Raw genomic sequence first — 12598 nt, 5'->3', positions numbered from 1 at the left:
AGATAATCTTGTTATCTACGCAACTTCTATTGCAAAACATATGCTAAAATAAGCGCTAGTGGATAACACTATGCTAGTGGCTTTCAATAGCGATTCTCTAGATATATATCTAAATGCAAGTTTCTTAAAGGCTTTTTTAGACATTATAGTTATTAATGCAATCTAACCAAACCTTAATTATGTCGCTAATTTAGGCATAAATGCTTATGTCAATGCTAAATGCATTACTAAGGCTAATAGCAGGCATAATACTGCACTGCTAGCTTAGAATCTAGTCAAGGAGGAAGAATATAAAACTTACATTGTAAAAAAGATACTTAAATATAAAGGCTTTAAGCATAACTGCTTATATTATGTCAGCTAGGTTAGCTATATAGATTGTATATAGGAGCTGCTTGCATATTTTATGCATTGAGATATAGTTAATGACTATAAGAAGTTGTTATCTAAACGTAGGAGGAAATAATAAAGATAAAGCAGTTGACTTAAAGATGCAGTTGCAAGTGGAAAATTCTATTTTAGTTGAAGGTCTATCTTAAGCATGACTAGACATTTGTAAAAGGATAGGCTAATGCCTTGCACAGGGAAAGAATATAGTAGCAGGCATGCGGGCAGGAGGGTAGGTCTTGTGGTAAGCGTGAACTTTAGCTTGCCTTTCTTTAATTGTGTGTGCGATAGGATTTCTATCGCCGATGAGTTAGAATCTTGGTAGAACCTAATTCTAAGAGCTTAGACTGCTGCCTGCAGTCTGACTATTCTCCAACCACCATGGAGGTCTTTACAGTTATCCTCCTTCTTAGGCTGCTAGTCTCTAGCGGCTATCAAGCCTTGTTCTTTGCTACCTTTATTAAAACCCTGTGGGAAAAAGAGTAGTAGCCTCCCTGCCTGCATGCAGTTGGCTTCTAGTTGCAGCCTAGTCTTTGTGTGGTTGTTGTAAGGTGGTGTGGCTGCCTTACATCTAGGTGCGCAAAGCTGCAACACTATAGCGTAGATTGCTATTTGCGCGCTGGGTGGTTGCGCCTTGTATACGTGAGTGTCTTCCTTGACTGTGTTTGTATGTGTAGATAACTAGAAGCTTCCTTGCTTTGCCTAGTCCTTTGTATTGTTGGGTTGGCGATCTGGTTCTGTCAAGTCTGCGTTCTTTGTTGTGCCTGAAAATAGTGAACGCGCTAGTCGCTTTGTTTACATTGTAGATGTATTACCTAAGGTTGCCTCTCTTTTCTAGCCAGTGGTCTCTACAGGCTGTTGCTAGGCTAGCCTAAAACTTTGAAGGTCTCTTTCATCTTTCAACTTCTTCCTTTCCTCTGCATCTTTCGCGAGATCTTTGTCTTGTCGCAAACCTATTGTCAACATGCTGGGTGCCTTTGTTTAATTGGCATCTTCCGTACTTTGTCTCTCTTATCTTTAACCAATCTGCGATATGGCTGCAGAGAATAGTGCCTGTGCTGTGCTTTTGGCTGCGTACCTTGTTTCTCCTAAGGGGGTTGACTAGTCTTGCCTAGGCAACGCTGCTGTATGTATTACTTTAAGGTTTTAGAGATTAATTGGCTAACTATAGTAGGATAGTTTTGACTGTTATATTTGTGCTAGGTGTGTAGGGAAAGCCTATCTAGATCCTGTGGAGATTATATGCTCTTGTGTTAACGCAAATAAGGATTGCTGCGTTTTGTGCAAGTAGGATAACAAGCATTGCAAGCCAGTATGTACCTCTATTATAGTCGCATCTGCAACTTGTCTAACTTGGTGTTTTAAGTCTCTTCTACTCTTTGTCTTGTTGGCGCAGTTATCTAGTCCTATAGTTGCAAGCTTGCCAACATGTTTTCAAAGCATAGCGACAACAAGGGTATTGTTAGCAGTGCCTAGCATACAGTCTGTATTGGCTGTCTGCACAACCTTCTTAAGACTGCAGCGCTTGCATTCTAAGCAGTTGTAGACTATGAGTACAATCCTGTAGCTAAGGCTACTGTCAAGGATATCAACTGCCTTTTGGTTATGGAGGTAACCTTGGCTTGCCAGATTGCTACTATCTAGGCAGAGATTGCTCTTGCTGCTGCTTCTAGGCCTGTCTTTGCTTGCGCAGCGACTGCGTTTTGTACTTGCCTAGCTAACGCCTAGCCTTTTTAAAAGGAGAATGCAGGTCTATACACTGCCTTGCTCTAGGCAGTGAAGAATCTTGTAAGGTCTGTCTCTTACCAATTGCCAATTGCGTTACTAATTGTCTGTTTAGGAAAAGCATTCAAAAGCCAACTCTTTAAAGGCTAAGCAGAAGGGTTGGGAGAAGCAAGGTGCTAAGAGGTTGCTTTGCCTTGGCTGTCCTAAGCACTAGGCTGCGCTTGCTGCTGCTGAAGCTGCTAGCGCTTTTTTGCGCCTGTCTATTCTCTCTATGTGCTTTTTAGTCAAGCGCAAGCAATATACTACTGCTGTGTGTGCTAGCTAGATGACGCCTAAATGCTAATGTATTGCTGCTCTAGCTTCAATTGTTGTGTCTGAAAATAAGGGTGAGGAGGGTGATAATAAGGACGCAGCGTGAGCCTTTAAGGCGTTTCTACAAGGCAGTACGCTTATGCTCTGCCTTCTAGTTTGTTTAGTCTGTTTTTAGTTGACTTTGAATTGTCATTCTGTTGCCTACTAATCTTATTTGTTTCACTTTTAGTGTCTATTGCGTTTCTTCTTCTTATAGTCAGCAACAAATCGCTTTGCATTCTCTAGGTGCTTTTAGGGTTTCTATGTGTTGTATTTTACAAGCTAGCCTACCTATTTGACAAGAAATTGCCTTTCTTTGCCTTTGCTTTAATAATCTACAATTTGTTTAACCTTTTATTCCTCTTAGTCCTTCTCTAAGTCTAGAAGTAGCGCTGTGTTGGCATCCTTTTGACAATTAGTCTAGGGTTTTAGTAAGAGAACTAAGAATACATTATGCATGCAGGTATACTTGGCTAGTAAAGCTACCTAGTATGCATCTTTGCCTACTTGCTGTAGCACTTTGACTTAGATATAGGTAAGTGCTAGTTTTCAAGCTTCTATGCCTTTGAATTGGAAATGCTTTGTCAACAACCTAACAATCTAGCCTTTTTTGAATTGCTTAGGTTGGTGTCGCTAGTTATAATACTTCTATTGTAAGGCAACTGCTTTCTTCTAATAGTTGCGCATCTGTTAGCATATAGTTGCTAGTTATCGTAGGCATTCTTTGACTTTTTAGACCTTACCTGTGGAGTCTGGGACATATTTTACTATACAAGGGTTGTACCTATACAGGGCTTTGTAGGGACTTACCCTAATGGTAGCATAGGTGGCGTTGTTATATGCAAACTCTGCTTTATAAAGTAGCGCTGCCTACCTATTTAGGTCTTTAGTGCCTACTGTTTGGAGGTAGTAAGTTACTATTTGCATTATCTTCTTAGTCTAACTGTCTATGTTTAAGTGATATGCTATAGATAGTTGCTGTTTGGTTAACCTTGCGTTAGAGAACTTCTGCTAGAAGTTGCTTGTAAATAGGGAGTCTTGGTTTGTTAGGATCTCTAGTAGGGTGCCAAATTGGCATTCCATATACTAGTATAATAGCGCTGCAAGCTTTAGAGCTGTTAATGTCTTTTGCATTGGAATGTAGATGCCTAGCTTTGTAAACCAGTCGATGATTACTAGGATTGCATTATACATGCGCCTGTTAGACTTTAGCGCTAGGGGTAATCCTGTGAGAAAGTCTATGGTGATTTCTTAGAATGGCTCCTTTGGGAGTAGTAGCAAGTAGAGCTAACTGTATGGCTTGTGCTTAGGTTTTCAAGCCTCTAAGCATGCCAAACACTCTTTAATATAACTTTATATATCTTGCGCTAAGTGTTTCTAATGAAACTTCTAGCTAAGCAGTTCTACTGTCTTGGCAAGGCCTATGTGACTTGCTTAAGGTCTATTATAGTGCTGATAAATCAGCTGTTTCCTTAGTGCGCTTTGCGCTAGAACTACTAGTTGTCTCTTGTAGTAGAGTACTCTTTTCTTGTCTAGGTAGTAACCTCTTTTTGCTACCCTAACTTGCTTTTAACAAAGCTTTGCTAAGGCAGCGACCTTTATATCCTTAGGCTATAGTCTCTGGATAAGTTGGTATAGTCTCTTGCTTGGCTTTAAAAGCCATGCTGTTTTATCTTTGACTAGCTTGTTAGTCACAAGGCGCAGAATGTATTGGTCATAAACAATAGCTTTAGCTCTAAGCGGTTTACCTAACAACCCTTTGTTGTTGGTTTGCTAAGTAGTTGCGACTAGCTTTCTAGCACTTTCCTTAGCCTTTTTAGCTGTGCAAGTAAGAGCAGCAACTATGCTTTGCATTGCTATTTGCAGGTGCGTTAGGAGTGGGGAGTCTTCTTGCTCTAGACTAGCCTTTATAGCCTTCAAGCTTGTCCTAACTGTTTAGCGACAAGGTGTTTCTTTCTCCTTTTAGGAAAGGGCATTGACTTGTACTGTCAATGCAGCAAGGTTATCAATTACCTTTAGGCAGTTTACTTGCTATATGTAACAGTCTTTGACTGTATTTTCTTGCAGCTTACTTTGCAGTTAAGCGATACTTGCTTAAAGCAAGCTTGGCAACTAGTCTGCAAGCTGTAACTTCTTGCTTAAAGTAGGTAGTATATCTTTGTATGTAATCTTTCCCTTTATGTAATCAAGTCTCTAAGATAGTCTATCTGCTAGGTTTGTAACCTTTAAGCAGTGCTATATGTCAAAGTCAAACGTTAACATTTGGTAGACTTACTAGGCAAGGCAACTTTGCAAATCTCTTGCCAGTACATTGGCAACCTTTTTAAAGGCTTGGTAGTCTGTCAAGACTGTAAACCTCTTGTTAGTCTTTTTCAAGTAGTAGCGCTAATGCTCTAGTGCTTTCACTATTGCTAGTAACTTTTGCTAGCCTATTGCCTATTGCAGCTCTATGTTAGTCAACTTCTGCAACTAGTATGCAATTAGTTGCCACACGTTGCTAACAAGTTAAGACAGTATTCCTAAGACTGTATAATCTAACGCGTTAGTCTTAACCTAAGTCTTCCTAGCCAGGTCCTAGTGGCAAAGCACTGTGGCATTCAAGAATACTTTCTTTAGCTTCTTAAATGCCTAGTTAGCAGTTAGACTCTAATAGAATTCACTTTTCTTAACTTTATTCTTGCTTTCCTTAAGCATTTTAGTCATAGGTGTAACTACTTGCAAGTAGCTAGCAATAAACTTCTGATAGAAGTTTGCAAATCTAAGAAAGACTTAGATGTTGTGGAAAGACTTTAGTGCCTTCCATTTCTAAATAGCCTTGACCTATGCAAGGTCTATGGAGATGCCTTTAGTGCTAACCTTAAACCCTAAAAAGTCAATACTATCCTTAAAAAACTCGCACTTGAAATGCTTTGCAAAGAGTTAGTATGTTTGCAGCTGTTTAAAAACTAGTTAGAGATATGTTGCATGTTATTCTGCATTGTCATTAAAAATAAAGATATTGTCTAGGTAGACAATGCAGAAGATATCTAACAACCTTGCTAGCGCCTTATGCATATAGGCTTAGAAGGTAGCAGGTGCATTAGTTAACTCAAAAGGCATTACCATATACTCAAACAATCTATACTGTATATAAAAGGCAGTCTTCTATTGGTTAGAGTCTTTAATGCAAATCTAGTGGTAGGCATCTTAGAGATTAATCTTAGAGAATACTTTAGCGCTTTCTAGGCAGTCTAGCATTTCTCTAATCAGTAGCAGAGGGTAATGGTTTTTGATAGTAACCTTGTTTAACCTTTGGTAGTTAACGCATAGTTAGAGACTACTGTCTTTCTTAGATACAAAGAAAACTGATGCTTCTGCCTAGCTTGCTAAGTCTTTAATATAGCCTAGGGTTTTATTAGCTTTAACATATTCTTGCAGCTCTTTTAGCTAAATGCCTAAGCATAGGTAAATAAGCTTAAATGGTAGCTCCTTTCCTAGTTGTAGATTAATTGAGTGCTTTGCCTTTTCTAAGATAGGCAACTCTTTTGCCTTCTAGGCAAAAAACATGTTAATAAATAGTTAGAGACACTTATGTCTTAGGTTATCTAGAGTCAACTCTAGTTCTCTCCTTTTGTCATCTACAGTGCTTATAGCAGGTTCCTTGTCTATCAGAATGTTTGTTAGCACTGCTATATATATAGATTGTCTAGCAATTACTTTGCAAGCAAACTTTGCTAGGCTGATGATTTAGTAGCTGCCAAGCTACTACTTTTTCTAGCCTGTGTTAACTATAATGCCAAATGCCTTTATCCTAGGGTATGATAATAGTATGTCAGGGGCCTCCTCTAGGCAATTGATAGCGAAGAAGAGTTGCTTGTCTTTTACTACCTTACTCTAACTGTCCTTCAAATGTAAAGGGAAGAGATAGGCGCTGTAGATCTAGGTAGGTAACTTACTAGCGCTATCCTTTTCCCAATCTATTTGCATTAGACTCTAATTTAGAAAGCTCTTTAATGCGCTTTTAAATGTCTTGGCTTAGCAGCTATATACAAGCCTTCTCTGCTTGTCGGTTTGGTAAGGCTTGGTTAGGCTTTAGACAAGCAGCTATATAGTGGCTTTCTTAGTTGCAGTTAAAGCATTGTATATTCTTGTTTGGTAGTCAATTAGCGTTTTGTTAGTGATTGCTTGGCTTATATTGCTGTAGGCAATTGTTTCTGCAATATTAGTCTCTACTACAGTAGCAATCTTGTCCTCTGCATGTCTTGTTAGGTTAGCAGTTTAGCCTTTTGCTAGAGTTAGGTTTCTAACTAAATGGCGCAGTTATATCATATTGCTACTTTATGCCCTAATACCTTTTCTTGTTATCCTAGTAATATGCAGCATTTGTCACTATCTTGTAGGAATTGTTAAGTTTAGCGCAGTGGTTTTGCAATTCTTTGCAAAGCTATTGGGAAAGTCTCTTCTAGAATTCTCACGCATTCCTTTAGAGATTGGTTTGCAGTTAGTTGGCAGTCTCTACCTATTGTAGCAGACTGTGCCAGTTGTAGTAGAACAATAGGAGGTTCTAGTTGTCCTCTTGGTATAAGGTAAACAATTGCTTTTGGTGTTTATATTCTAGCAACTTAAAGGCGATGTGTTTTTTTTGGATGAAATTGCAGAATTCTTTCTAAGTAACTAGTTTTGCCTTAGTCTTTAACTATGCAGCATGCAATTGCTATTTTGACTGCATTGTGTAGTTTATAGGCTTCTGCGCCTAGTGGATAAGCTAGGAGTTAGGGGTGCTAGGTTAGGTGTTATTTGCCTCCTTAACTCCTGCAAGCTAGTCGAAGATTTTAGCAGGGGTTGTTTCTTTGCGCAGTAATGCTATATTGTATTGTAGTAGTTTGTCGTTGTAGCTTAGATTGCAACTCTTTGCTGTCAAGGCTTTGATTAGTGCTTGCTTAAGGTTTGTCGTTGAGGGTTGAGGTGCTTTGCTGGCATGTTGAAGTTCTTGTAAGGCCTAGTATTCTTCTTTTGAAATAAGTTGCTGTCTCTTAGGTAGGTGCGTGTCTTGCCATAGTCTGCTTTAAGGCAGCGACTTGTTAGGAAACTGTTAGCTCCTATGTGGTTGTCTCTAGGGCTTGCTGCCCCTTTTGCCTAGGTTACTATGTTGTCTCTTGACCCTATTGTCTTCCTAAGTCGCAAACCTTTCAAAAGTCAATCGCTAGTCTCAGGCTAGTTCTAAGGGTCCTCCCTGCGTCTTGGGAATAAAGGTCTTGCCTTTTCCTTTGCATCCTGCTACCATTTTCTCAGCCTATGCTTTTGTAAGGAAATAGAAGCTAAAGAATTGTAAGAGGATAGGCTAATGCCTTGCACAGGGAAAGAATATAGTAGCAGGTACGTAGGCAAGAGGGTAGGTCTTGTAGTAAGCGTGAACTTTAGCTTGCCTTTCTTTAATTGTATGTGCGATAGGATTTTTATTGCTGATGAGTTAGAATCTTGGTAAAACCTAATTCTAAGAGCTTAGACTGCTGCCTGCAGTCTGACTATTCTCTAACCACCATGGAGGTCCTTACAACATTCTTATATGCATAATAGCTAGCTATGTCTCTAAAAAACCCCAATGCAAATAATCAAAACCTTAGCTAAGAAGCGTATGCTAGTATTAGAAATAGTTAAGTTAGAAAATTATTAACTTAAACCTAAGGATGATTAGAGAGAATTTTTCTTAAAAAGAATTTAAGGCATATTAGCACTATATATTTTCAAAAAACACAAGTATATATAACTGCTTAGTTTAAATGCGCTTGCTTTTTTCTTACTCTATATGCTTTATGACATGCTTTTCTCTAAAGCTTCTTTTGCATATGGCAAACCTAAGCTAGCAAGGCTAGCCTTCTATGCAGATCTTTTACCTAGGTGTCACAAAATGACTTTACTTAGTAGTTGACAAGGTTTTCTCAATTACTAGTGGCTGCTAACTGATTGACATAGACGACTTTCTCTCCTTTAAAACAAACTGTCTAAGCAAAGCTTTTGACTAGGTTAATTGACCTATAGAGTTTTAGACTAGTTTCAAGAACTAAAAGGAAGTTAGAGCTAGCATGGCAATTATGGTTGATAATGTTGGCAATCTTATCCTATTGTCTGTTATGTCCTTCTAGCATTACAATGTTAGGCTAGAGTTAGCTAACTAAGGTGCATTGTAGACCTTTAGCTAACCTTTAGGTTACATAGTGAGGAGGAGAGACACAAAACCACCTACCTACCTACCTCTCAACGTAGTATACTGCTGCTGAGGCGTAGGCCCCAACGGCAGTAGCTACGTGATTGGCTGGCAGGCGGATGGAATCGTGCTTCTTCCTTACCTCTGGCGCACGTGACTGGTCAGGTGACCCTGATTAGCCCCGATACGTCTCGCGGTAGTGCCCAAATCCAGTTGTGTAAGTAAGGCAGGAAAACGCCGGCGGCGTGATTAATTGAATTGAAGGCGTAAGGAAGGAATGGAATGCGGTAAATCAAGTATTATTGCGTAGAAAGCTTGGGAATAACTAAGGTGTAAAGAGTGCTGCTTGTAAATCCGTGTAAGTCTGCGTAATTGATCCTGATCTTACAATTTGAGGCCCTGATCGCGCTTTTATATGGAAGCGCAGAAAATCCGGTCTGAAGCTGACTCATCCTAGCCTGAAGCGGCCTGTGCCTTTTCCATTCACCACGTTAATGCAAAGCTTGGAAACAGAGGTATAGGCAGTATATAAGAAGAACAAAAAGCTACAGCAGCAGCTTGTTGCATAGGATGAAAAAGTTGCCAAGAAAGATTGCCAAATTTCTTCCTTATAGGCATAGAACTAGCAATACCATTGCAACATTGATTAGCAAAATCACCTTATTGCTTAAGTTGCAAACACCTTACGTATAGTATTTTTGCAATACTAGTAGCTTTAGAATACTAAGAACTAGGCAGCTGCAAAGCATAAACACTAGTCTAAGGAGATACAAATTTATAGCGCTTTTAAGTTTGACAATAACAATTGATAGACTGCTTTGAGATGCAGTTTTTAGCATGCAGGAAATTCCTACTTTTTAACCAAATTTGGTTTTTGGTTTGGTGTTAATCATATCTAATTGGCTAGCATATCTGCTTTTTTCTAATTCTATATCGTATTTGCAAAAAGTACCTTGCTTTTCCTCTATGCATGCGTCTTGTAATAACTATGTCTATGCTACTCTTTCCTCTACACTATAGTATTTGTCTCTGTTTCTTTCTAGCATGTAGATAGATAGCCTTACCTAGCTGCCTAATTGTATAGCAAGTCTTACTGCATGTCACACTTTTAGGTAGTTTGCTTTTATATGCAAGCAATGCTTTTAGCTAGAGATATTTTTCTCTCTTATGTTAATAGATATTACAAATGCATGTTAGCTTTAAATATATGTATAGGTTAGGTGAGAGTTTTGGCAGAGGTAATCTTAGGGAAAGGTGGTAGCGTTTTGTCTTTGATTTTCTATACTTCTAATTTAGTGTTTAGCTAATAGAGATAAAATTTGGTTCTCTAAACCAATTAGAGTTTATCAAGTTGCTTTAAAAAGCACCTGCTTAGCTTTGAATAGCCAATTATAACAAACCAACCTAAACTGTTAGTATATGTTACAAGGCAACTAGAGTTGCAACAAGCAAGGTTTTGTATACTAAGGTATATCTATATTTCTAAACTTTAAACTATAGCAAGGTAATTGCCACAAAGTTTACATTGATAGCCTAGAGTCTAATATAGTGCAATGTTGCTTTTGAGAGAGATTAAGCTTTAGCAAGATGTCTAGGCTACATAGCTTAATCTCTTGTAAAGCATAATGTGTTTATTTCTCTAGTTTTACATGTCTATTGTAGAATCCTAGCTGCTACGCTTCTTTACCTTTCTTACCCTACTCTCCTTTAGTCTATTATTGCTATTATCAAATACATTACAAGCTATCTAGATGTCTTTTATCTTGCACTTTTCTATTTCTATCTTGCTTTCTTTTCTCTAGCTTTTATTCCTCTAGCTTTCTTTTCTCTAGCCAACCATTTTGCAAATAGGTTTTATTAATGCCTTTAGGTGTAAATTAAGGTGTGGTAGAACTAAATTGATGATAGAATAAGCCTATGCTTGACTTATAGCTAGAATAGAATTGAGATTTGCCTTCTCTTTGCTACCTTTAGCAGGAACTAATTTGAGAGCTTTTTACTCTTTGTCGCTATGAAGAAAATAGTTAGTGGCTTGCATGTAAGCTGCATCTTGTTCTTTCTTTTAAGCTGCGTTAGCCTTTAATGCTTTGTTTCTTGCAAATAGGAGAGTTGCAGCCTAAGCCTAGGCTTGCTTTAGTGTTAGAGAGAGATTTTTGTCTTTGTTTAGTGCGCGACAATGCAAATTGAGAATAGCGTTTAGAGGTAGAGTGATAATGCCTAATAGTTAGGTGTTAGAAGCTAGAGAATGTAAGTTTGCCTTGGCAGCTAGAGGGATAGGCTAAGGTATAGCATAGAGTAAGTTTAGGTGGTTAGAAACTACTTTTAAAGGTCTCTCTCTAAAACCTACTGCTAGCTTGAGATTAGTAGATAGAAAGTTAGCCTCTTTGGAAAGCTTCTTTGTGGTTGGCATAAGGATAGACTAGCATGTAGCATATAAGAGTAGGTTTAAGCAGTCTATAACTATGTTAGGTGGCTTAAGGCTAGAAAATGGCAAGTTGGCTGCTTTGGCAAGTCTTACTATAGTAGGTAAAATCACAGTCTAGCATGCATTATAAAGTATGCTTGAGAGATTAACAATAGCATTTAAAGACTTATAGTCAAACCCTATTTGCAACTTAAGACTAGCAGCTAGAGCTTTAGTTTCTTCAACAGCCTTTACTATAGTAGGTAATGTTATAAACTAACATGCATTATGCAGCAATAGGTTAGATAGGTTAGCCTAGAAAGCTGTGTGTTTATGTTGTTTTGCAAAGGCTTAGTCTTTGTTACTAGTGCTTCTATTCTTTTCTATAGCCTAAGGCTAGTCTTTCTAGATTAAGGCTTTCTAAGACAAACGCTTAATTTAGGCTTTGCTAGCAAGCTTTTAGCCTTTTGTGAGTGCCTTGATCTAGATCTTAGTCATTGGCACCTTTATGTCAAAGGCTTGTTTAGGCTTGATAGCAAATTGCATATCTTTAAAAAAGGCTTGGATTATATCCTTTAACACAAATATAGAACTAAGCTTGTCTTTTAGAGCTTGCTAGAGCTAAGATAGATATGCCTGCGATTAAAGCAGCTAGAAGTTCTTTGTATATAGCTTGCTAACCTGCCAATTGCAAGCCAACTTCTTGGCAAGCAGAGTAGGCTGTAGGCTAGCGCTTGGCTTTGCATAGCGTTGCCATTTGTTGATTTTGTAACCTTTGCAGCTAAAAGCATAGGCAATGCCTGCAAGGTATAACTTGCAAGTAGAGTTAACTTGTGCTACAAGATTTTCCTCCTTGTCTTAGAAAGGCAACACTAGGCAAAGCTATAGGAAAAGCTGTAAAGCTATTAAAAATAGCTGCAAGTATACTAGATAGAGGTGGAGATTTCTAACTAATTTTACATATTTGTTGTCTTTTACTTTAAGAAGAGACATTTTAGAGGCTTTCTAGTTCTTGCGTAGCCTTTTGTAGATTGTTAGCAGTAAGCTTCTCTTGCCTTGCTTAGCCTTATCGCTCTCTAGTGCCTTCTTTTCTTTCTCTTTTGGCATGTCATTTATTACGTGACGTTTTAGGATAAATACGCTAAGAGAGATATAAAGCAAGTTTCTATGCATAGTTGCAAGGCTAGGAATAATAATATCTAGGGAAAGAATAACAGTCTTTATCTTCTCTCTTGTATTAAGGTTGGTGATTTTTAGAAAGATTTTCCTGTCTTAGAAGAGTGTCTTGATTTGCATGCAGCTTGCTAGACAGCTGCTGGGAAAGTAGTACTAGACTTGCTTAACACTTTGCAAGTTAATTAAACACTTGGTTTCTAGGTTACTAGCTGTAATCCTTTGCTAGACCTTATATATATAACTTAAGTAGCACATGATTAGCTTAAGGCAATAAAAAGCTAGGATCTTTAAGACATTTCTAAGCTAGAGTCTTTTGATAATACTAGAGAATTCTAAGAGGTAGTCTAAGGCTTGTACTATCGTTAGCTACT

At 38.2% G+C, this 12598-nt stretch overlaps 1 protein-coding gene across 1 annotated transcript; it reads right to left on the bottom strand.

The window, feature by feature from the left end:
- Positions 1-12056: 12056 nt before the first annotated feature.
- On the bottom strand, positions 12057-12317 carry QBC33DRAFT_458296 (uncharacterized protein; the record flags this gene model as incomplete). Its single annotated transcript, XM_060424885.1, has 1 exon — positions 12057-12317. A coding segment is annotated over one exon (261 nt), but the record flags the coding sequence as incomplete, so codon positions are not given.
- Positions 12318-12598: the final 281 nt, after the last annotated feature.

This window comes from Phialemonium atrogriseum (genome assembly GCF_030411735.1).
Source record: "Phialemonium atrogriseum strain 8032-3 unplaced genomic scaffold QBC33scaffold_27, whole genome shotgun sequence".
NCBI lineage: Eukaryota > Fungi > Ascomycota > Sordariomycetes > Cephalothecales > Cephalothecaceae > Phialemonium > Phialemonium atrogriseum.
The sequence above is the reverse complement of the archived record's forward strand: the minus strand, read 5'-3'. Positions and strand labels throughout refer to the sequence as shown.